The sequence below is a fragment of the Poecilia reticulata genome, linkage group LG22 (genome assembly GCF_000633615.1).
Source record: "Poecilia reticulata strain Guanapo linkage group LG22, Guppy_female_1.0+MT, whole genome shotgun sequence".
NCBI classification, from domain to species: Eukaryota; Metazoa; Chordata; class Actinopteri; order Cyprinodontiformes; family Poeciliidae; genus Poecilia; species Poecilia reticulata.
Window position 1 is genome coordinate 19,053,141 of NC_024352.1, and position 23,888 is coordinate 19,077,028.

The 23,888-nt window shown below is 39.4% G+C and overlaps 2 protein-coding genes across 2 annotated transcripts; one reads left to right on the top strand and one right to left on the bottom strand.

Annotated features, from left to right (window-relative positions):
• Positions 1-591: 591 nt before the first annotated feature.
• ap5m1 (adaptor related protein complex 5 subunit mu 1) lies at positions 592-9,074 on the bottom strand. The gene is made up of 8 exons (XM_008400200.2): positions 8,856-9,074; positions 8,057-8,714; positions 7,103-7,330; positions 6,895-7,034; positions 5,905-5,990; positions 5,681-5,793; positions 5,115-5,211; positions 592-5,030 (listed from the first exon to the last, which is right to left on the bottom strand). The coding sequence occupies exons 1-8, from the start codon at positions 8,921-8,923 to the stop codon at positions 4,948-4,950; spliced, it is 1,473 nt and encodes a 490-aa protein (XP_008398422.1). The 5' UTR covers positions 8,924-9,074; the 3' UTR covers positions 592-4,947.
• A 778-nt stretch (positions 9,075-9,852) lies between these two features.
• exoc5 (exocyst complex component 5) lies at positions 9,853-21,844 on the top strand. The gene is made up of 18 exons (XM_008400199.2): positions 9,853-10,080; positions 10,422-10,516; positions 12,408-12,555; positions 12,715-12,909; positions 14,556-14,620; positions 15,577-15,605; positions 15,696-15,805; positions 15,947-15,991; positions 16,091-16,231; positions 16,304-16,386; positions 16,465-16,674; positions 16,780-16,927; positions 17,016-17,124; positions 18,190-18,310; positions 18,389-18,475; positions 18,578-18,683; positions 18,791-19,006; positions 19,896-21,844. The coding sequence occupies exons 1-18, from the start codon at positions 10,054-10,056 to the stop codon at positions 20,082-20,084; spliced, it is 2,124 nt and encodes a 707-aa protein (XP_008398421.1). The 5' UTR covers positions 9,853-10,053; the 3' UTR covers positions 20,085-21,844.
• Positions 21,845-23,888: the final 2,044 nt, after the last annotated feature.

Consider the following 23,888-nt stretch of genomic DNA (forward strand, 5'->3'; position numbering starts at 1 on the left):
GTGCAGTGTAAATCCACATGCAACTGACGGGGAGGAGAAAATGCAATGCCATCTAGACACTCTAATCATGGGTATGACTGTCATATTTTTTTATTTAATTAAATAAGTTATTTTCCCAGGGTAAGTCAATAATAAAACATCTTCAATAAATTTTAAATCAAGCATTTGGTGCACAAGTCTGAATTCATTTTAAATATATGGGTTCAAATATAAACATGCACCCATGTAATTCAGTTATAATTCTGAAATTATTCTGGCTAGACATTTAATCACATTAAATGTTTGTCCCACAATTTGTGGGACAAACCTCCCTATTTATTATTTATTAGATGTCATAGAAAGCCCAAAGTATGTTATTTATGACTACAATAATGAGGTTCAATAATCCTCTGGTTGGTTTTGAAACTACTGAAAGGTGGAATGGATTAATCAAAAATGGTTGCTGATTGTGTTTGGGGTAACAAACATCCCTTTAAAACAAATTTTAAAAAGATTCAGCACAAGTTAAACATCTGTTTGTTCTGATAAATTTCTGTTATTGTTGTTTTGACTTCGTAATGTCAAACTAATTAAACAAGAAGTTCAATAAAGTCCAGTGACGGCAGCCATTGGTTGGTTTTTATAGCCAAGACAGCAAAGTAATTCAGGTGAAGCATCTTGACAAAGTACAGAATAGATGAAGTGCATCTGGTACATTAATAATTCAGATCATACATTTTTAAATAAAAACAAAAGTTTGCTGTAGTGCTTAAAACAAGATATGGAAACAGCTGAGTGGAAAGAGATAGCTGTTAGCAGAGACTATGACTTCTCCCTCTTTCCCAGAGGATCAGATTAAAGTGCTGGTAGAATTATTCTCCCTTGTGTTGTGATGTGGCGTTTAGGAAGCCAGACATTATAAAAGTACTGGTTCAGGAATACTTTGCGTTGAAGAAAAAGCATAAAAAAAGGCTTAGAGTGGACCCCCCGCCGTTCAATATTCGTTGATTTTTCTGTGGCGCGCAACTCAGTTACTAGGAGAAAACCCACCTACTTGGGAATTAATATAACATTATATTATATAATATTCTAAAGACAATGCAGCTTGGGAATATGAAATACCTTGACGCAAAGCTAATTGACATACTACTGGCTGATGTTTGTAAATCATCCAATGAAGGAGCACCACTTATTTTCTTGCAGGTGATTTGTTGTATCCTCAAGAGTGGAGATAAGGAAGGCTGTATTTATTAGCTTGTGCGTTATGATAGATGGATGGCAAAAAGATGGCTGGATGATACAGAAAGTTGAATGGAATAACAAAGCCTTGAAATACAAATAACTTTCCATTTTTTCCAGTTTTATCCAGAACTCGAGAAGTTATGTTTTGAGAAGTTTGTGCGTTTTCTGAGGCCTTCTAAAAAAACTGTTACAAGTTTTGGCATTCATCACGAGTTCAACAATTTATGGTGCTGCCTTCACAAGGGATGGTGTGATCAGTCTTCAACAAGGCTGTGTCATTACCAAGTGTCTATAAATAGCATTTATGCAAATGACATGATGGAAGTAATAAAGGCAGATTGTGTAGGTCTTTAGGAATTAATAGGATCATTTTTGGCCTTAATTACCTTAACCTAAAACTTTTGATAAAAGTGGACTAGATGGAAACTTTTAATATGATCACAACACTTAAATTTCTGAAAACAGTCCCGAGCGTTGCTTTGAAAAATAAGATTATACTGCCCTCTAAAGGGCAAAATGATGTATTAAAGTTGCAGCTGAAGCTTATTATGCTTTACAATTAGCAATAATATCCCACTTCTAAAGAAAAATACATAATTAGTTCAGACAGTCCAATTTAAGTCCTTTTCCATTATTGGAAATCTGTTAGAGGACCTCTGAAGTCCATGCAAATAATTTGTATATCTTGAAACCAACCAGGAGCCTCTTAAATAATCAAACTTTAAAATAGAAAATGTCATTCTTGAAGTGCTCTCCCCGAGGCTGGTTCTCGTTAGGCTCAAACGAAATGGACTCCCACCAAACACCTGATGCCGCTGTAGCATCAAAACTCTGATCTTCAGGCACAACAAGCTCACATCACAGCAGGACTCCCTAAATCAGCAGATAATCTGGCTTCGGTTGAGAAGAAATCCCTCAAAGATAAACATGTGTACTAAAATGTATCAAAGACATCAAAGCAATCTAACATGAGCTTTTATTGTTCTCTGCCACAAGGCGTCATTATTGGGTTGAAAAGGCCCAAACAGTGGCAAGTGCTCATCCCTCTTTCCATATTTTGTCATGGTGCATATATTTAAATGGGACTTTATGTGATAGACCGATATAAGATATTGCATGTGTACTTTGAACTGCCTTGTTGCTGAAAATGTGCTATATAATTAAAATTACTTTACATAGGTTGAAGTGGGAAGAAAATGCCACAAAGATTAATAATGCAACTCTGCTTAGGGCTAACGTTCATAACCTTAATATTCAGATAGATTAAGACTATTTGCTGGTTTTTATATGCAAAAATATGAAATTGAAAGATATCAAAAAGTGTTTTTCTTCCACTTAACAAATGTGCAATACTTATAACATAAAAACCCAATAAAATACACCAAAGCTCGTAGTTACAATGTGACAATGTGAAAAACGTAAGGAATGCTTGTTGATTGATTGAAATAAAACAAAGTTTTGTCACAACACTTTCATTTGGTATGGCAGAGATACAGAAAAAACAAGTGTTTAACAATTTAAGTGTAGCAAATATTTTGACATAGAAAACATTTGAGCAAAATGTGATGCATATTGTATGAAGTCTTAATCATTTTAACCAGCACAGTTCAACTTTGCTTTCACAGTTCTATGTTGACCTAATGGATTTTGACTCTGCAAATGTTTCGACACCTTCTAAGAAACTGAAACAAAATAAATGGATGATTATAAAAGATGGCGCAATTAACGACTCACAGGTCCTGGTGGACCATAGGCACTGAGGATGGAGCAACACATTAAAGAGAACTACTCAGCAAGCTCTTGAATCAATAAAGCAAAGTCTGCCAGCAAGAAGCCACCACATGTAGACTCAAGGAGCCAGACGGGCCACATATTGCGACACTGCGGAGATTTAAAGTGGCCCAACCCTTCACAAAAAGGAAAAAAAAAAAAAAAGACCTTCTCCTTTTCCGGTTCGCTAACCACACACACTGGACCTTAAAGCCAAATTGTCATGGAGGGGGAAGAGACATGAGGTCTCGGTGTCTGCCACTCCGTATTGCTACATAAAAAGAAGGTGAAGGATGCCGTGTGAGCAATTGGTTCCAATTGACAGAAGATTGGTCATGGTCAGCCTTCTGAGTAGAAATCCACGTGAGAATGAAGCGTTTGGACCAGCGAGGGGCACAAGAGGCCAACAGTAGACAATGAGGCCACTCAGAGGAGTCTGGCTGCCGTGGAAATGTGGAGAATTTAACCCCTTCTTCGCCTGCTTTTTCATTCCACTTAATGCACCGACATATAACATTTTCAGAAGAAATATCAGAGTAAGCTGCATATACCCCAAAACATGGCAGGGAGTAAAGTGGCTACAATTTTTTTTTTAACTTGCTAAAATCAATCGCAAGGTTTCTCAAACACATGCTTGAAATTGTGTCTTACATAGCACCTCTCCAACCTCAAGGGCCAGCTCAACCATTACCATCCTTGTGACTTTTTCACCAATTAGGCAGGTCCTGCTCACTGAAAGAGACCGGCTGCTTTTAAGTCTCAGAGGGCCAAAGGGTCAGCGCTCAATCAGTCCGCTTGGAGAGGTTGTGTGTTTGAACGAGCCTCTAGTTGACAGGCCAAGGATGAGGGGTCAAAAGGAGGTGGGGGGTAAGGGGGTGTAGTGATTGGTATGGGTAAGGATTCCTGCCAGGTCCTAAGAGAAGCCTTTTGAAGCCCAGACACTGGCCAGGGCAGCTTGGGCCTCCACAGCGCAGCCGCCCTCTTCTCCAGACCTGCAGCAGCTGATGACAAGGCCCCAGCTGCTAATTATACGGCTGATGGAGAGTTACTCAAGTGGGACTGTCAGAGCAAGGGGTGGCCCTTGTGTGCAAATCTGATGGAAAGTCAAGGGTGGAAGAACAAGGAGAGCTCCACCTCCACAAGGGTAGCTGTACTTTTTCTATTTTATTTTATTTTTTTAAGGAAACAAGCTTTCAAAACTATTATGCTGGCAGAAATTGCAGTTATTGTTCCAAATATCATGCTAATTTGAATTATGCATTCTGTTTTAGGTTTGGGGATTAAAAACCAACAAATAACTTTTTTTTTCCTTTATTTAACCAGGTAAACCCCATTGAGACCCAGATCTCATTTTCAAGAGGTACCTGGGCAACTTAAATTTAAAAAATAGGAATTAGATGCACGAGTTTGAATTGATTGTGGATTTTCTCCAATCCACACAGGCTCAAAAGAATAGATAGACCCACACATCTAGTAGTAAGATAAATGTTCCTTAGGAAGTTGAATGCAAATCAAATTCTTACTTTAGCCATCCTACAAAAGTACTTTAATAGCCTTACTTTGGTTCCAAAACATGGCTACCTTAGTGGCCAAACTTCTGATGGCTATAAAAAGTATGTGGTTGCAGGGACTTTGACCCTACTATTAGATGAGTTGTGTGTATATATTCGAGTGTGTGTGTATATAATTAAACTTGTGAAAATGACAGAAAATCCATTTTAAATTCAAACTCAGTATTTCACGTTATTTTAGTTGTTTGTTGTATCAAAAATCTTTCCTAAAAAAAGAGCTTCATATGAAATTCATGCCTCTAATGAGTATTTGTAAACTTGTTATTGGCGCTATACAGAATAAATCCAATAAATCATTATGTTTATGGTCATACGAGTCCATTTCAGCTGGACTTGGTTTACAGTCTCAACAGTGCACTGTGCATCCGCCCATGATGGATCTACGCTAGATCACCATCTGCCCAGTAGACACGGGGGCCGAACCAGTTGAATTCCAGATGTAGTACTCTTTGGACTGAAGTTCTCGGGCTGAGGACCACACAATGACACCACTTTCAGTTTCACATGAGGATAAAAGCAGGAAATGTTTTGAGATCAGAGCTCTCAGCTTACATGTGAAAATCCTTGGTTTGGCAGATGAATAAACTTGCACTAAATGCTGGTCAACACAACATCCGGACAGAGTCGTGTCCGGCACCTTTAAGTACAACTGTCAGAAGAAACAGAAGAATGGCAAACAGCACCGCGTTGATGGACGCAGATTTAAAGTTGTCTACCTACATGCAACTTTTCCCTAGGGAAGAAAACCCAAAGGGTCTGAATACTTTTGCGTGGCACTGAATATACTTAGGTTTTCATTACAATTGTTGGATTTGCAATCTATAAAAGTTGAAATAAGAATGGAAATTAATGAACAGACAAAAACAATTGTATTAACATTTTTAAGAGGAATGGAAAAATCCAAGACATTCATGGTTTTCATAAATATATATTAGTGTTCATCAATCCCTGCAAGTCAAGCTTAAATCAAACAAAAATACAGAATGTAAAGCTAATAAAGGGAACTAAATACTTTAAATACTTAAAGAAAATGACTTTTTAGATAGACTGAAATAGTTTTGCGTCTTTCTTTCTTAAATAAATACACAAGTTCTTATTAGAAGGCCGTAACACTTTACCTTAATGTAGGCAGTAAGTCCAGTGCAGAGAGGGTCAGAAGGTCCATGTGAGGATCCAGAAAAAGTTATTTTGCCATCCAATGTAACCTCACGAGATCTTGGAAACTTTTGACCTTTAGTTTAGCAAAAAAGAGAAGAAGTTTTATTTTTATATTTTTAGAATTCTACAAAAAAAAAAAAAATACTTTTAATGAAAAAAAAAAAAAAAAAAAAACAATATGTACCTAGAGCCCAGATCAACAGATTCTTCTCCTTAGACACGTCTAACTGGCCAGAGCTCACTTTCACATCCGCCACACCCATCTGATTTCTGGACAACATGCAAACATTTCAGAATGTTAGAACCACACCATTATTTCACACCTATTGGGCACTGATGTATTATCTTTTTTTAGATGGTCAATAGTAGTCTTTTACATTTTATGTATAAATTCTACAATTTAGTCTCGCAGCTTTGAAAAAAGAAATTAAAACCAACACATTAACAGAAAACAGCTCTAAATCTTTCTTACTAAAGTATAAAAAGCTGCACCTGAAAGTTTTTTTTAATATGAGTTTTTAACATTGTATGGGTTTCAGACACCCAAAGAAACGGTGTATAAATGCTTATGTTATTTTTTATGGAAAACACAACATAAAAATAATTAGGACTTTTTTTTCCCCAGAATCTTTAAGTGAAACAAAATCTGCTCTTCTCTGTCTGCTCCTTGCATTTCCTCTGATCGCCTTGGGAATGTCTCTCTTTCTTTCCTCGCCAGATCTATAGAGCAGGCTCATCTTCCCAACATCTTTAAATAAAAGATTTTTTTTAAAAACATCCCTCATCACCAAATCTTTGAATTAAACATTATAGTATTTCTTAAATCCAGCTTGATAAAATTAATGGTCTCCGTTTTTGCTGCAACTTATTTAATTTCCCAGATAAATTTTATGCAGTATATATCACCAAGCAGGCCAGGCAAAGTTGGTTTTAGAGTTCTAGACAAACTTTACTGAGTAGGAGTGAAAGCACAATTCTATAAGTTCCTGTTGCCTGACCTCAACAGATCAATTACAAGTCTCTTTAATAAATAGTAAATCACTAACTTACAGTAATAAACATGAAATAAATAAAGCACCTTTTCACTATAATCTCTTACCACAGATGCTTTTTCAAATGGATCAGAAGCTATTTTCAAAGATAGTGCAAGAGAATTTTTCATTCTGCTATTTACCTGTTGAAGAACGGCAGGTGTGCTTCGCAGTACTCAAAGCTGTTCTTCACAGACTCGTGGAGCTTGAGGGACACACTCACACGAAGGTTATTCTCCTCTTCCTTCAGCTGATATGAGCCAAGGATGGGGGGAACAGGGACCTGGAAGGAAAGTTCATCAGTTATCCATTCTCTCCTTGCTTCATAACGTCTTCATCTGAAATGTATACCTGTGAAGTGTAGCTGCAAAGTCGAAATGGCTCCAGAGGAGGAGAGAAGGGAAACTTGTACGGCCCAGAGAAAGCCGAGCCGTCTGCATCATCAACACTGCTGGCGGTCAGTATATTAGAGTCCAGAGAGGTGACGCAGGGATGGACCAGGATGTCCTGCAGTGGAGAACCGTTGGGTGGCAGTGTGAGGGTCACAGTGACGTTCGGCAGCACCCCTTCTACTTCACACTGTTGACAGAAGAGCAGAATGATACTGAACGTTTTCACATTTTGTCATGTCAAAACCACAAACTTCAGTGTATTTTATTAGGATTCAATGAGACAAACTAACACAGAGCGGAGCGCAATTGTGAAGAAGGAGGAACTGAATGGACAGTTTTCATTTTCTGAAAAGTATGTCAAGAATGTGTTTTCCCTTTTAATCTGAAACTTGAAATTAAAACGTTACGCAACATTTTCAGAGTATATATATCAGAAAAGCAGGCACAACGTCCTCATCGTCTGGAGGAGGAGCTGCACAGATCCCTAGCTCAGGTGGGCGAATCTCTCATCACAACAATCACTGACTGCCCACACCACGTATATAGACTTTATGACAAAGATACAAGACTGAAACTAATGATAAAAGAAAGCTAAAAATAGGTTCACAGTTAGCCACAACCCTTGTGGGGAACCTGCAAACATGTAGAGGAAAGTGATGTGGTCAGATAAAAGCACAATTCAAACCTTTAGGGTGATATGCAAAAGGTTGTGTGACAGGAAGCCAACTGCAAATGCTTAAACATACAAAAAGGACAGGAAAAAAATATGAAATACTCTGCAGATGCACTAAAAATTAAATCCCAGTAAAATACATTAAAATTTGTGGATGCAATATAAGTACATGTGTGAATGTTCACTGGGTATGGATACTTTTTCAGGACACCAACTACTTTCTTTACATGGCGCCCTTACCTTGCAGGTCACTGTCCCATAAACATCCCACGTATCCTGTCTGCTCTGGTTCCCGTACTGCATGGAGCGCACCGTTTCAACCACAGCCACATTCACAGAGGCTCGACCCCGATATAGACCACTCTTCCAGGCTGGCTGCTTCTGGGTGACCGAAGAAGTGGGTGCCGTGGGTGCAGTAGGTGTTCCTGCCAGTGGTATAGTATCAAGAGGTGTGCCAAGAGGACACACCTGCAAGAGGAGAGGTGGCAGCATTGCCACACGAGAGTCCAGCCCCTCCCTGTCAAGCTTCCCCCCTGACCCTAGGACAAAGGTCTGGAGGCCAGCTAGAAATGTGAGACCCTGAGACACTGACAGCAGGTTGGCCAGAGGTGGTCGCGGCTCGGAGGGGATATCCACTAATGGGAGGCAAGCCAGGAGGAGTGGACCCTGAGAGATGGCCAGCACAGGCCACAGTGTTGCCGTTCCACTCAAACGCAGCTCCACAGCTGGTGAACGTGGACGGTAAAGGCAATCATCTCTGTCAGCTACGTAGGGCTTCTCAGGGCTGGAAAGGCCCAGCTCAGTGAGCAGGAGCTGCAGGAAGATTCTGTCCTCTGGGACGGCTACGTATGTGGAACCTGCCATGATTTTAGCGCGGTGTTCCACAGTGGAAAACCTCCTGTTAGAGAGACACATGAAATTTAGCTACATTAAATAACTAACAGGACGGTTATAATAAACAAACTCATATAAAACTAAAATGATCTTATCTTTGTAATGAGTCTATACAGCGAGAGAAAAACAGAAGGAAGTTTCAAACCTTGAAAACCGTACTGTTGCATTTTCTCCTTTTTCATAAAAAATAATCCATAAAGCTCGCAAACTCATCTGTTCGACGACAAGAACTTCTCTAATCTCCACAGATTAATATTTGCATCCCTTCGAGCACGTTTAATTACTTCTTAACCTCAGCATACACATTTATTTTGATGCAGCAGTTAACTTCCTGTTGTTATCTCATGTGACGACCACGACCAATCAGCTGACACACGCGCATGCGCAATAGGAAGTGACTGTGCTAGGGATGGGAATGCTGACTGTTTTTTAAGATCTGTGGTTTTGGGCTCAGTTCACCACCAAACCTTTTACTGTCTGAAAGATTTAGCGTACACTTTGCTGAGTTTCAATACAATAAATTTGCCTAAATCTAATATGAAGAACATCTTGTCCTCTGTTCACCAAATACTAATATAAAAAGAAAGCAAAGAGAAAGCCTTGATAAAGTTTTCCATAAACCATGTAGAAAGTGCAGCAAACATAGCAGAAGGTCCTCTGGTCAGGTGAGATCATAATGTTACTTTTTGGCCTTATCATCATGATATACAGGTGTTTGTCCTCAGCAGGAATAGCAGCTTCCCTATTCAGGTCAGGGTTAACTGGAAGAAGGATGGAAATAAATTTAGGGCAATCTCTGAACTGTTAGAATGTGCTAAAGATTGAGAAACTAAAGAACAGCCGCAGACTTGCTGAACTCTTGTTTAGAAAATAATATTTGACAAAATGTCTTTCCATGCAAATATGGTAAACTAATGGTGGTACTGCAAATAATATATTTAGGGTCCTAATATATTATATGTCACATTTTCCCAATATTACTTGAATACATTTTCAAAAATCCCCCTGGTTCATAAAGTGACAAAATATAAAAAATTCAAATGAGTGTGAATATTTTTGCAAAGATATTTATTTCCTCTCGTCAGATGGGAATCTATTGCCAATCTGGCGTCACCTCAAAGAGCCCGCATATTGAGTTGGCTCAGCCGCGGACAGCACCTACTTGTCCCCACCCTTTCCTCCCATACAGGAAGCTGCATTTCTAACAGGCTAGCTGTCAACAAAGGGGTAAAACTGGGAGAGAGAAAAAATAAACCCGAGTATACGTCGGCGTGATAGCTGACTGTTGGTTGATTTGTTGTCTTAAAACTTAATTTTCCGGGTCTGTCAGGAGAATTTTGAATATGGCGACCACCGCTCAGCTGTTCGAGGTAAAAACAACTGCAGTAAGCTATTCTAGCTAGCAGGCTAACTAATGGTCAACTGTTATAACGTCTGCTTAACGGTGCTGACTTTATTTATTTGTACAGTGTATAAAGAAAGGTTTGCAACAACTTCGATAGCCAATACACTCTTGTTTTATTCAGCAAAATACAATGAAAAACAGCAGCACTTTACACCTTCCTGTCATTGTTTTTGACTGCGTGCAGGAGAATCACTGCTGGTTTTTAATGTTTTATGAGATATTTTTGTCTCTGCTATTTGTGAATCTTATGGTTTACTCGTACTATTATCTGGTCTTCATTCATCTATGCTTTTTGGCCCCATGTAGGAGCCTTTTGACGCAGATGAGTACATTGAGAGGTTGGCATGGAGGACTCCAGGAGGAGGCTCTAAAGGAGGAGCTGAGGCATTTGACCCCAAAAGGTACCAAATAGATGCTTGCCAGTCACGTGTTCTGAGTAATGCCCCTATATATCATCTTATTTTAGTAGACTTTATCTTTTTATTATTATTATCATTTTACATGAAAACATTGTTGTTGACCAGCAGACGTTTGTAAATGTGCATTTTGCACTAGATGTTTTTTTTTTTTGTCTAAAACAGATGTCCAGTTTTTCTTTGTGTATTAATTCCAAATTTAAAATTTGACAAATCCGTGCTTTCTATAGTCATTGTTGAGACTAAAACAAATTCTGCAAGATTGTTTTTTTTTATTAACTTATTTGATTGGATTGTACACGCTTAATGTCTGAGTCAATATTCCATCAAATATTGGAAGAAAAAAAATCTTAATTTCACCTTTTAACTACAATGCTTACTTTGAAATCAGTCCCAGCTGAATTTCTTTCTGTTCAAATGGAAAATGTTTTATATTACTGTTTGTTTTGAGATAACTTTGTTTCTGTGAAATATAATGAACATTTTGACCTTTACAAGGTAATTGGGGGCTTCAATGTAAGTGGAAATTGAGTTTTTAAAATCAAATTTTTATCTGATTCTTTTTCTTAAACTTGAGAAAATGCATAGAAATATACACCGTCAATTAATGTTTGTGTAAATTGAAAAACATGGATGATGTCCATTAGATTTGCTCAGTGTTTTTTCCTTATTTTTCTCACATTAAAACAAAACTTGATGCTTTAAAACAAGTCACTTTAAATAATTTCATGTGAAATTGGTTCAAAAGTTTCCTCCTGTTGTCTTGCAAATTATTTAACTTCATGATCATGGTAATAAAATTGTTGAATCATGTTGTCCTAATTAAAATGCTCCCATTTGCAAAGTGTTGCAGTTGTTCATGTGATGCATGTGGGTGGATCAGTCAGTGAAGTTTCTAAACTGGGACATTGCTCAAGGTGCTTTGCACGACCAAAATAATTAATTTATTTTTAAGTAAATGCAATTTTCCTTAGAAATAAATTAACAGATCCAAATAAAAACAGGTAGAATAAGATTGAAATGTTTTAAAATACTGTGGTATTTCATTTTCTTAAATATTTTAGCCAATTTTGAATTTAATTTAATTAACTTTTTTTTTTAATTAATTAAAGAAACATTTTAGGTACTTTTTTTTTATCTGTTGCAACTATTAGTTGTGTCTTTGTCTAAGAGTGTTAATCCTTACTACAGCACATCTGGTTCCTGTGCGCTGATTTAGACGTTTTGATAGCTTGAAAAAAAAATAAAGAAATAAATACATTTACAAATCCTTTGCATGCTTTTCTCCCCACTTCTGTGATGTTTACACTTTGGGACAGAGTTGCATCTTGTAAGCAAAAATGCCACACCAGTTTAACTTTGCTCCAGATCCATTCCCACTTTATCTACTTCAACCACAAATTGTTGCCAGCACCTCCTCGGAAGCTCTTAGCGAGGAGTCAGCGGCGACGTATCTGAGGAGGCCACCATACTGTGAGTCACCAGCCGGGGAAGCGAGTGTCTGTTGGGAGAGGATGGAAGATGACTTTAAGCTGCAGCCAGTGCTGAAGGAATTAGTCAGAAGATTATACACTCATCATTTTGGGATATTTCCTACTCCTTGAAATGTGGTGCTGACTTAGAACATTTGCTCTGTAGTCCTAATGGCACTTAAAATGCAGCTGACGAAGCTACTAGTTTTCTGAGCTTTTTAAGCCAAGGGAGGAATTAGACGATCAACATTATTCTGTAACTATTTACTGTATCTGTGAGGTCAGTGGGACAGATATAAGCTTGTGTCAATCAGTGGTTCCTTCACCTGAGGCGTATTGTTTCATGTTTTGTCTGTGCTGCATTTCACGAGTGGAAACTTCAGTCTGCTTGTCCCCTGCGACAGGCTCTTGGATGAATTTAAGTGTCACATCGAGGAGCTGAAGCAACTGGATGAGAAGATCCAGCGGAAGGTGGAGAAGCTCGAGCATCAGTGTCATCGGGAAGCGAAGGAATTTGCCCACAAAGTGCAAGACCTGCAAAGAAGCAACCAAGTAGGTTGCTTACTTGAAAACAAACACCCAAGTTTTGAACACAAAACTTAGATTAGCATTTGGAAATTATGAGATTTAGGCTGGGTCGTTTAAAACTTATTGTGTGACACATTATATTTCCTGTTTATATCACCTTTTTTTGCTTTTATTTTCATCCAGGTGGCCTTTCAGCATTTCCAAGAGCTCGATGAGCACATCAGCTATGTGGCCACTAAGGTGTGTCACCTTGGCGACCAGCTTGAAGGGGTGAATACGCCCCGCCAAAGGGCCGTGGAGGCCCAGCGGCTCATGACGTACTTCAACGAGTTCTTAGATGGAGACCTACGCAGTGACGTCTTCCATAACCCAGACAAGGTGAGGACGGCATTGGGTGTGTGTGGGTGTGTGTTTGTGTGTGTGTGAGACCACTGTTGAAGGCTCCTGCGGTGAGTATGAACAGGATTATGAGGTAACCCACCCTTGCTAATTTGTCAGGTTTATCCCCTTGGTTGGATCCCTCGGCTAATTTGGATTAATGGAACTGTCTGACAATAGCTGGTTGATTGATGAGCATGGATGTCAGGATGCGGATGTCAAAACTAATTGCATTTACTGTAGTTTGTCTTAGAGGGAGAATTTGATTGGTCTCCAGCTTTGTGTTATGAAGCCAGACGGTAGATGTAGGAGCAGTAAAAGCCATGCATGTTGCAAAGGCGAGTTAGTGTGAAAGAAGTAACTCTGATGCCACAAAAACACAAAACATTACTAAGTATTTTTGGTCTAGTTTCTAGTGCAAATATCTTAGTAGACTTGAAAGAAGACAAAACTAACTTACAAGTAACTTTTGAGCAAGATATAGGAGCTTAGCTTAAGTCAATGACTTCTTAATATTGATAAAAAAGTTATAAGTGAAATAATCTCCCAGTGGAACGAGGACATTTTTTGTATCAATATTAATTAATTTTTGGCTTTCAACAAGCTTCGATTTCTTGTTGAAAGTTACTTGTAAGTTGGTTTTGTCTTATTTCAAGTGTACTAAGATATTTGCATTGGAAACTGAACCAAAAATACTTGGTAAGATTTTGTGTTTTGCAGTGTAAAAGTTTGATTTTGTAGTTTTGTCATGATAGTCAACTTTGAATGCTTCAGATTTAACAGGAACTTGATTTGAAGTGTGGGGGTCAATCCTATAGACTGAAGCTTGAGATGGTGCTGGTACACCAGAAAGGCATGCAAAAATATCTGTCCAGATTCCTTTTCCTGAGCATACCTCCATATGAGGGGGAAATGGGAAAGCTGCAAGTGAATAGCTGAAGGGGGATGGCTTTGCTAATCCTTCTGAAAGGGAGGGCTGGGCCGCCAGCGTGGAGACAAGTGCTGCTAAACCCTGACTGCAGGGAGACGGCTACATTACTTACATGGGATTTAGCTAATCTTAGCTGGGGGACAGATACTTAGAAAACCTTCGCCGAGCAGAAAGGCTGGATCCTCCTCACGGGAGCAGAGTAATGATGTTAGCTGAGGCAGGCATCTGCGGGAACAGAGGAGTTGCGGACGGTGGGCCTTTCGTAGGTCTGGGGCTTTTACAGCCGATGTGTGCGGGCGGTGGGGTGTGGGGGGGAGTGTTCTCGATAGGGCCTCCTTTTTTACACAGATATCCCTGGCCGGACAGATTATTGAAAGCGATTTAGCCTCCTGTGGGATTACAGTCCATTCAGAAAAGATGTGCCAGTAAAGAGCTGGATGTGCTGCTAAGTCAGGACTGCTGCTGCTGCCAATGCCCAGGTGAGCGCAGCCTGTCTGTTATCAGCTTCCTGTTTAACACAGGAAGGTGGAGGAAGGCTGCTCTAAGATGATGATCCCTCAAGTGGAGACGCCGCCAGCGGCCTGCCCACTTTCTGTCTGGATGTCCACCTCACGTGGTTCTGTTGTGCTATCTCTCTTTCTCCACCTCACCTGACATCTCCCCTCTCTCGCTCACCAACACTCACACCTGCTCCATCTCTCTCTGTAACCCTCAGATTAAGGAGGCTGCTGATATCATTCAGAAGCTGCATCTCATTGCCCAGGAGCTGCCATTCGACAGGTGAGTCAGGCGTCCCGGAGGCAGCTTTAGAACAGAGCGCTGTCAAGCAACATGAAGGTGGTGTATTACTCACACCGCCATGCAGAAGTATTCACCCTCTTGAACTTTTTCATGTTTGGTCACATCATAAGCATAAAAGTATTGGACTTTTATGTGACAGACCAGCACAAAGTGGATGAAAAGACATTCCTTATAACAGAGTGTTTCATCTTTCCCTGAGTCAATACTTACAGCTCCAAGCTCAGTTACACATCTAGAGACTGAATCACTTTTGCTTATTCTTTTTTTTTTTTTTTTTTGCGAAGTAGCTCAAGTTCAGTCAGATTGGCTTCAGAAAATCAAGTTTTGAAGTATTGCCACAAATTTTCAGTCAGATTCAGGTCTGAATGCTGACTGCTGCGTTGCAACACATTAAGACGTTTTGATCTAAACCAGGAATCTGCAACTTTTACAGTCCAAACAGCCTTTTTGTCCTCAGTCCAGCTAAACAAAACAACACTTTTTGATAAACATCTACAGTGGAAACATTTTTAAAGAACCACTATTTTCTTTGTTTTCAAATAAAACAAAGAAAAAATAAAACATCAAACCCCTGCAAAAAAGAGGATGGATTTTTTTTTTCCTATGAATTGTTGGTGTGAAAAATGTTGTGATAAAAGCACATAATTCTGAATGGGGGGGATTGATCCAAAAGCATTATTGTGTTGTTCTATTTTGAACATTTAATGTAGTTATTCCATTAAAAAAATGGAAAAACTGTTATTATATCATATTCGAAAAGAGTAGTTGATTCTTTATCATTTCCAAAGTTAATAAGAGCCATTGTGGAAAATCCTAAGGGCCACTTGCGGCTCCAGACCGACAGGTTGGAGGCCCCTGACTGAAACCAGGTTTCTGCAATTATTGCTATTGCAGATGTTTTCAAATATCATGATCATTTTTCCTTTGTGTGACAGGTTTGCAGATGTTAAGGCAAAAATAGCAAGTAAGTTTCTACTCCACTTCCGTCTTTTGAGAATAGCAAATGGTGGCCGCATTGAATATTGCTTTTATGTTTGTTTTTATTTGTGCCTAGGTAAGTACCACGACCTGGAGCGACAGTTGATCCAGGAGTTCACTGCAGCCCAGCGCAGAGGGGAAATTGGTCGCATGCGGGAGGTTGCAGCAGTTCTCCTACATTTCAAGGTGACCTAGAAAGACATTGTTGGTGTTTAATTTATGTAGTGGAAAAACATTGCTAATAGGTATTTTAGTACTATGTTTAAAGGTTTCATCTGTGCACTTTAAAGTTTCTGGAAGGGTAACATCTGTGTCTTTCCTTTGAAGGGTTATGCACACTGTGTGGATGTCTACATAAAGCAGTGTCAGGAAGTAAGAGTTTGATTCTCTTTTAACATGTTTCCTCATTAGATAAAAACATTACAAGCTCTTTATCTTTCTACTTATTTTTTTACTCTCTGTCCTTCTTAGGGTGCCTACATGAGGAATGATGTGTTTGAAGACACAGCAGCTCTCTGCCAGAAGGTCAACAAGCAGGTGGGAGAAGTCTTCAGCAGTCCGGAGACGGTCATGGCCAAACTCATCCAAAACATCTTCGAGAACAAGCTGCAGGTGCTTTTTCAGTGACTCATTCATTCACTTGTTTATGTTTAGGTTTGTTTTTAACTTCCTATGTCCCCACAGGCTCATGTTAGGGAAAAACTGGATGGGACTCGGCATTCAGATGTAGAGCAGTACCTAAAGAACCTCTACGACCTTTACACCAGGTAACAAGTTGCTCACTTGCTGTTTCATGAATTTCATTCATGTGCAATTGTACTTATTTTACGTCTCAATGTTTCCAGGACGACAGCGTTGGCCACAAAACTGACAGAGTTCAACCTGGGCTCAGATAAGCACACATTCCTGTCCAAGCTCATAAAGAACATATTTTCCTCTTACTTGGAAAGTTACATCAACATGGAAAGGGAATACCTTCGCACTCGAGGCGCTATGATTCTGCAGCGATACTACGACTCCAAGAACCACCAGAAGCGCTCGATCGGCTCGGGCAGGTCAGATTTTCACCTGCAGTGTGAAGCATTTCTATAAGCATTTTTTTTCTTTTTTTTTTGCTCTGTGTTTTGCAAGAAATGAGAGACGTTGCTGTGTTTGTGCAGTATCCAAGAACTGAAGGAGCGTATCAGACAGCGCACCAATCTTCCACTGGGTCCAAGCATCGACACCCATGGGGAGACCTTCCTGTCCCCAGAACTGGTCGTCAACCTGTTACAGGAGACGCGTCATGCCTTTGAGAGATGCCACAAGGTGAATCTTCTCTACTTCCTCCATTTAACTGATGCCTTCATGTTTTCTAATTAAATGAAGTCATTGTTTTTCTTTGAATGCTGCACAGCTTTCAGATCCGTCGGATCTGCCCAAGAATGCCTTCTCAATCTTCCTCCTGCTGGTTGAACATCTGTGTGTGGAGCACATTGATTATGCCTTGGAGATCGGCCTGGCAGGTACTCCCGTCCATCCTCATTAGAAACACAATGTTTGTTTAATGTTTGTTTACTATTACATACACTTATCACTGGAGTAAATATCACATTAATTCAGGACAAACACCTCCAAGGGTTTTAAAAATCTAAAATTGGGGAGCTAATATTTTTTTATTTATTGCAGAGTTTATCTTGTCTACATAGGATATAAATGAGGCTCAAAAATATGCATACAACACCTGTATGTTTGGATAAAAGTTCATATGGAAATTGCAGAAATTCAACAAATACTTAAGTATACAATATGTATTTATTTCTGTTTTGAGTTTATTGCAAACCTAAATCCCAGATATTGAGTAGTCTGTCTGTGTCCTGGAAAAAAAAATACTTCATGATTTCCATTAAAGCTATCTTGTCAGATTCATTGCCAGCTACATTCAATAAAAATCTTGTAAAAAAAGAATCAATCTAAATAAGCTCATTCCACTACATAAAGCCATAATCTGTTTAATATAGAAGTACAGAAACACACACTTGATCAAGACTGTCTAATAAAATGTCTATTCATATGAGAAATGAAAAAAAATTCATATTAAAAGCAAAGTAAAAACTTTTTCTATAACATTTCAGTAATTTCTTTAAGTGATTATCGCACCACACTAATGTAAAAAAAAAAGATTTATCTTATTTCTCAAGTAAAAGTACTTCTTCAAGGGGAATATAAATTATAATATATAAAGGAAAGTTGTGGATGGTAAAAAAAAAAAGATGAGGTAGCTGGATAATTTTAGTCTGAGCTGGTGATTTTCACGTAATGTGATCTTGCTTACTAACTGCGATATGTTTACGCTGAGGCAGCTCCAGACAAACGAAAGAGGCTGTGTTTTATTCTTGGCAGTCATCTGAGATACCGAGCAAAAAGCTGTCAAACACAGCTCTTTTTAAAATTATTATACTGTTAACAGATTGGGAAATGACAGACATCATGCTGCATCGGGAACTTTAAAAAACGCTCCATTTTGTAAAAATGTTCCTTTTTGAATGACATCATATGTTTTACTGCCTTTTCTTATGATTTCCTTTCAGCGATTCCCTCGTTTGATGCAAAAAATGCCAACCTCTACTTCCTAGATGTGGTTCAGCAAGCAAACTCCATCTTTCATTTGTTTGACAAACAGTTTAATGACCAGCTCATGCCTCTAATAAGGTCAGTTGCAACCAAAAGATCATCTTACAAATTATAGTTTCTGTCAATTCACCCAAAAATTCTGTAATCCGTCTGCAGTTCCTCTCCAAAGTTGGCCGAGTGTTTGCATAAGAAAAAGGAGGTGATAGAACAAATGGAAGTGAAACTGGACACTGGAATTGACAGGTTTGTGTGTTTTAAATTTTTTTTTCTCCTGTTTGTCCCAAATATAACTACTTTTTGGCCAGTAAAAATAAATTTTCTGGTCCATTTTGTTTTTACACACAGAACATTAAACTGCATGGTGGGACAGATGAAACATATCCTGACAGAGCAGAAGAAAACCGACTTCAGGCCAGAGGACGAGAACAACGTCATGATCCAGTATACTACTGTAAGAGAGGCTGAACTCTCATGCATGTGCTGCTAGTTTTACACACCTTGTTGTTCCTAAGCTACGGATCGGTAGATTCTCCTGTTTTTACTCTGTTTCTCGGACAGGCCTGCTCCAAGGTCTGCGGCTACGTCAGCAAACAGGTGGAACACGTTCGGAAGTCCATGGACGGGAAAAACGTGGACACGGTGCTGCAGGAACTGGGCGTCCGTTTTCACAGACTCATTCACGAGCATTTACAGCAGTTCAGCTACAGCTCCATGGGAGGCATGCTGGCCATCTGCGACGTGGCTGAATACAGACGATGCGCCAAGGACTTCAGAGTGAGTGAAGGGACAGAGGTCCAAAATGCTCCGGTCACAGGCCAAACTTGGTTCTGCCCTTTCAGGCCTTAACTGCTATTTGTTTATATTTATAAATTCACCAAAACAGTTGTTGTGGTTAATGGTTACAGAGCAAATGATGTTTAAAAATTACACATTTCTACTGATAAATGGCATGTAGATCACTTTATGGAAATTAAAATATTATTAAAAAGTTTCTTGATTTTAGTAAGCTTATTTAAAATTTATTTTTATACATCGTTAGAATGATTTTTGATGATTATGACTTACAACTAATGAAAAGGGAAAAAAACCCTGTTTGTCAGAAAATGGGACTGCTGCATAAAACCATTAAAAATTCCTTTTAATACAGAAGTATTAGCCTACTCAAGGTATTTTAATGCACTTTACAACCCACCTGGTCTGGGGTCCCTTTTGGGGTAAATTGCTGCAGTGCAGCGTGGTGTGGAGGCGATCAGCCTGTGGCTCTGCTAAGGCGTTAAAGACACACCCATGTCCTCGGTGCATCTGTGTGTGGTGCCTCATGGAGTCCGTGGCTTGTGAATCTCCCCCAGACTTTTAACCAGCCTTCGGTTGACAATTCTCACAAGTGTGGTAGTGCACAATACATTTTTTTTTTAACCACACTTTTTTTTTTTTTTTCCACTCAACTTTCTATAAATATGTTCACATCAAGCTCTCTGAACATCCAGCTTCTTTAGCTGAGTTGTAGTTGTTGCTCATATCGGACAGACGTCAGTCAGCAGTCTTAACTTTATTGTTCTTGTATGATTTTTCTGAGAAACAGAATTTTGTCTTTTCGTTAGCTGTAAGCTAATCTTCTATCGAAGATGTAGTTTCTGAACCATTTCTGCCTGTCCGTCCTCAGGTCCCTCTCGTGCTGCAGCTCTTTGACACGCTCCACTCCCTCTGCAACCTGCTGGTCGTCGCGCCCGACAACCTGAAGCAAGTCTGTTCAGGTGAGCAGCTCACCAATCTGGATCGGAACCTCCTGCACGCCTTCGTCCAGCTCAGAGTGGACTACCGCTCAGCAAGACTGGGCCGTCATTTCAGCTAATGACTCTTTAAAGACCTACTGTACTCCGTCCAGGGAAAAAAATAATAATGATGCCTCCTGAAGATACTAATTGCCAATCGGTCTGTCTCCTTCAAACAGACCACACCGATTGGGAAGCCAACGCTCCTTGAATGTGGGAATTTTACCCTTTTGTTTTTCTTTTCTTATGTAAAAGGATGAAATATAAGTATTTGTTGATCTTGAATCTATTTTGTTTTTAAATACTAATCATTGACAAATTTATGTGATAAGTGAATTACTTATGTCTGTGCTTGCATAAAAAAAAACCCCACTTTGCTTGTGCCAAATATTTAAGTTCTTTGGTTGAACTTGTGCACAGGATTTGGCACTGAAGCAGCTTTAAAGGGAGACTTCCTGTCAAGTCAGACATCCGCTCTGCAGTTTTCACTTTATATGGTGGAAATTTACTTATTTTGCTGAAATATTTGGTGAGCAGAAAGTTCTATGAAACTGGAGAAGCAGCTACGCTCTAAAAGGAAAGTCTAGAAGCAGGAGCGATTGCCTTCATAATCTGCTGCTGCTTCTTCTGTCCCAGCATCTGAGGTAAAAAATAAAACACTGCAAAGATAACCCCAAACTCTGACCACACAGTTTGCATCTGTTCCTTACATTTCAGTAGCAAATAAAGCATTAATCAGAAACACTTATTTCAGTTCTTAGTACTCAATATATATGTAACTCAGGTATGTGTCTCTAAAATCTGCATTTCAGTTTAAACTAAAACAAGTGTATGGATTGTTTTGTGATTCTTTTTTTTTTTTTTTTAAAGCATCCAAGTTTATCAAAAGTAATGTAGTTGTAACTTGACATATAACAAAGTGGGGATGGGTGGTGTTGAGGTAAAAATCATATTGCTATGCAGTATTTATTGCAGTAAAATGAAAAATTCACCTCGTTGCTAACAGTCGAGGCCTCAGAAACGTAAATACCTGTAAAAAAATTTAAAGCGGAACGATTCCTTTGTCACATAGACTTTAGGGTGTTGCAGCTGTACTGCTAACCCTCGAATATTAACAGAATTCACTTGTGTTTTCAAATACATCCTTTGAATTTATTATAAACACTACATCATAAATTTGATCAGAAATTATTTTTTACCCCTACAACATCGCGACAATTCTCCAACCCTTTCACAAAGTTTATTCTTTTGGCTGAAATGGTCGACATATTAACAGATTTCGGCCGAGTCAGCGGTGCTTTGCACTCTGAAATGATGAGCAAGGCAGACTTTGCTGATGTCGGTGCGTAGCGACCACAGAGGAGCCACATGAGGACGTTGTGACTTGTTGGATGCCATGATGGAAGCAGACAGGCCTGAGAATCCCTCTCCAGAGGGTCTGGGTGGTCCCTCACAGTTCAGACCGGTGCGATGGGTCACTGAGTGTGCCGCTCCGTAATTGCACAGATCAACACTTGCTCATTCAGCGGTGCGCAAAGTCCAAGACATTGTTCATCTGATCTGCGGCGTTTCTGGGTCAGAGGCTGAAATGTTGATCTCCAGTGATTAGGGAAACAAACTGAACTTAAAAGGGACTTCTTCACACACACACACACACACACRCACACACACACACACACACACACACACACACACASGGCTTACTGGAGGTCCGCATTAGCTGCCCTCTGCACAAGAAAAAGAAGGATCGCGCTCCTGCTGTCTGGAACTATCTGCTGCTCCCATTGTACTGCTGTTTACCGTGATTACTGATTCAATAAAGATGCATTTTATTATTCAACTCTGGATATTTTTCATATGTTGAGCTGTGAATAGAAAGTTTGCCTTGGTCTCTCTCTTCCTCTCTCTGTGTGAATGTCACTTTCAAAGTGAGATGAAACACTCCTCCTTTCTGTAGAAGTCATCAAGTATTCATAGGAATTCTTGCCACCAGAGTAAAGTTCTTTCTTCGACTTCAGGAAGTGAGCAGAGCCGAGGGGGATTAGATCTGTACGAGCTGATGAATTGTGTGCAGTAGTCATGAACTGGGGGAGAGCGGCGGAGATAGAGACGGCTCAGAGCTCAGCTCCAGCGCCGGCTGGTTAGTGTTGTGTAGAAGGTACACACAGTGCTGCGCAAGTTCAAACAACATAATTAATTAGGCTAATATTAATATTATCAATGCCACATAAATTCAATTCTCTCTGTCCTAATCACAGCTAGATAGCTTGTAAAAATTATTTTGTTAGGCCCTGATGCAAACAGCGGGGATTTTCCAAACATTTGAGAACTATTTGTTTTTGCGGCGATTAATGTGCGTGACTCGGGAAGGGGATGGGGGGAGCGGAGCCCGGCCAGAGACGATAACTGGCGTGCAGACGGAGGCAGCGGCACAGCGTGGCCCCGGGGACTCCCAGCATGGGCACATGGAGGAGGTGGAGGGACGGAGGGCTTTCGAGGGGGGAGGGCGGGTGTTTGAGCAGGTGGAGGGGATTAGTAATATTGTCAACACTGGAGAGGTGGATAAGACTGTACCCTCTTAATCGTCAGTTTGAGCAACTCTTGCATACATGGAAACATAAAGACTTCAGTGCAACTTAGAGTTGGACTGATTCAGCTTGTTAAAGTATTTGTGTTTGGTCACCTTTGAACCACAAACGTTCCTAAAGCGTTTTCTTACTCTGCTCTGTCAATGTGGAACAGCAGGACCTGAATCCACTTTGATTCCTTTTGGACAATTCAAATTTATTTTAAGAGGAAGACTAAAATGGAAATCTTCTTATGAAACTTGCTCATTTGATTGAGTCAAAATTCTTAATTACATGCATCATTGATGTTTTGTAAGTCTGTTTTATTTTTTCAAAACGTGTCTTCTCAATGAGATCTTGGATCCCAGTGAGACAAACTGTATAAATCAGATCAAACTTATAAAAATATGTACTATTTGATTTTATTTAATATCCTAAAGTATCACAAAACAGTGCAGTGAAAGATAACTATTTTCACTCTGATAATCTGAAATTAAATCATGTGCAAGCCTTTAGAAGTCACCTAAAATATAAAAAAATAGTTTATATAACTAATCTGACAGCAGTTAGTTTGCTGACGCAGGGTGGCTGAATGAAAATGCATGCTACACTTTTAATATTTTGATCTGTATAAACTCTTTAAATAATTGAATGATTTTCCTTCCACTTCATCATTATGTACGCTTTGTATTTGTCTGTCACATAAAATCCCAATAGAATAGATTGAAGTTTGTGTTTTAATGTGACAAAGTGTGAAACTTTCAAACCTGAGTTCTGAGTACTTTTGTGGGATTCTGTAGTTCCAAGAATGTGACCCATAAAAGTTTGGACAGCAAACATTTTCTCCATAGGATGGTAAATATTTAGAGTAATACAAGCTTGAAGCTATTTGGCAAACGATGTGAGTGACTTGGACATTTTGTCCACAAAACCTCAGATTCTTGTGTTTTCTTTAGACGAAAAATAATTTATCCTGTTATTTAAAGTTAGCTCAGGTATGATGACTGGAAAGAACGAGTACGGCACAAACTCTTCAACATCTTGAAGCTCAAGAAAAACTTATACTATCTCTTAATTATCGCTGGTATTTGTTTACTCCGGTATTTCCTCTGCCAGATAAATCATCAACCAGCATTTCCTGTTTTGTCCACTCCGTCTGCACATCCAGTTATTTCTCCTCACATCCCATAAATCCTTGCTTTCGGCACATTTTTGCTCCCCCATCCGGGCTGGGCCACTCTGCCTCCTGGAGCACTGACAATAAAGCATTACAGCAGTCAATCCATGTCAACAGCAGCTTTGCTTAATTCCTGCTAA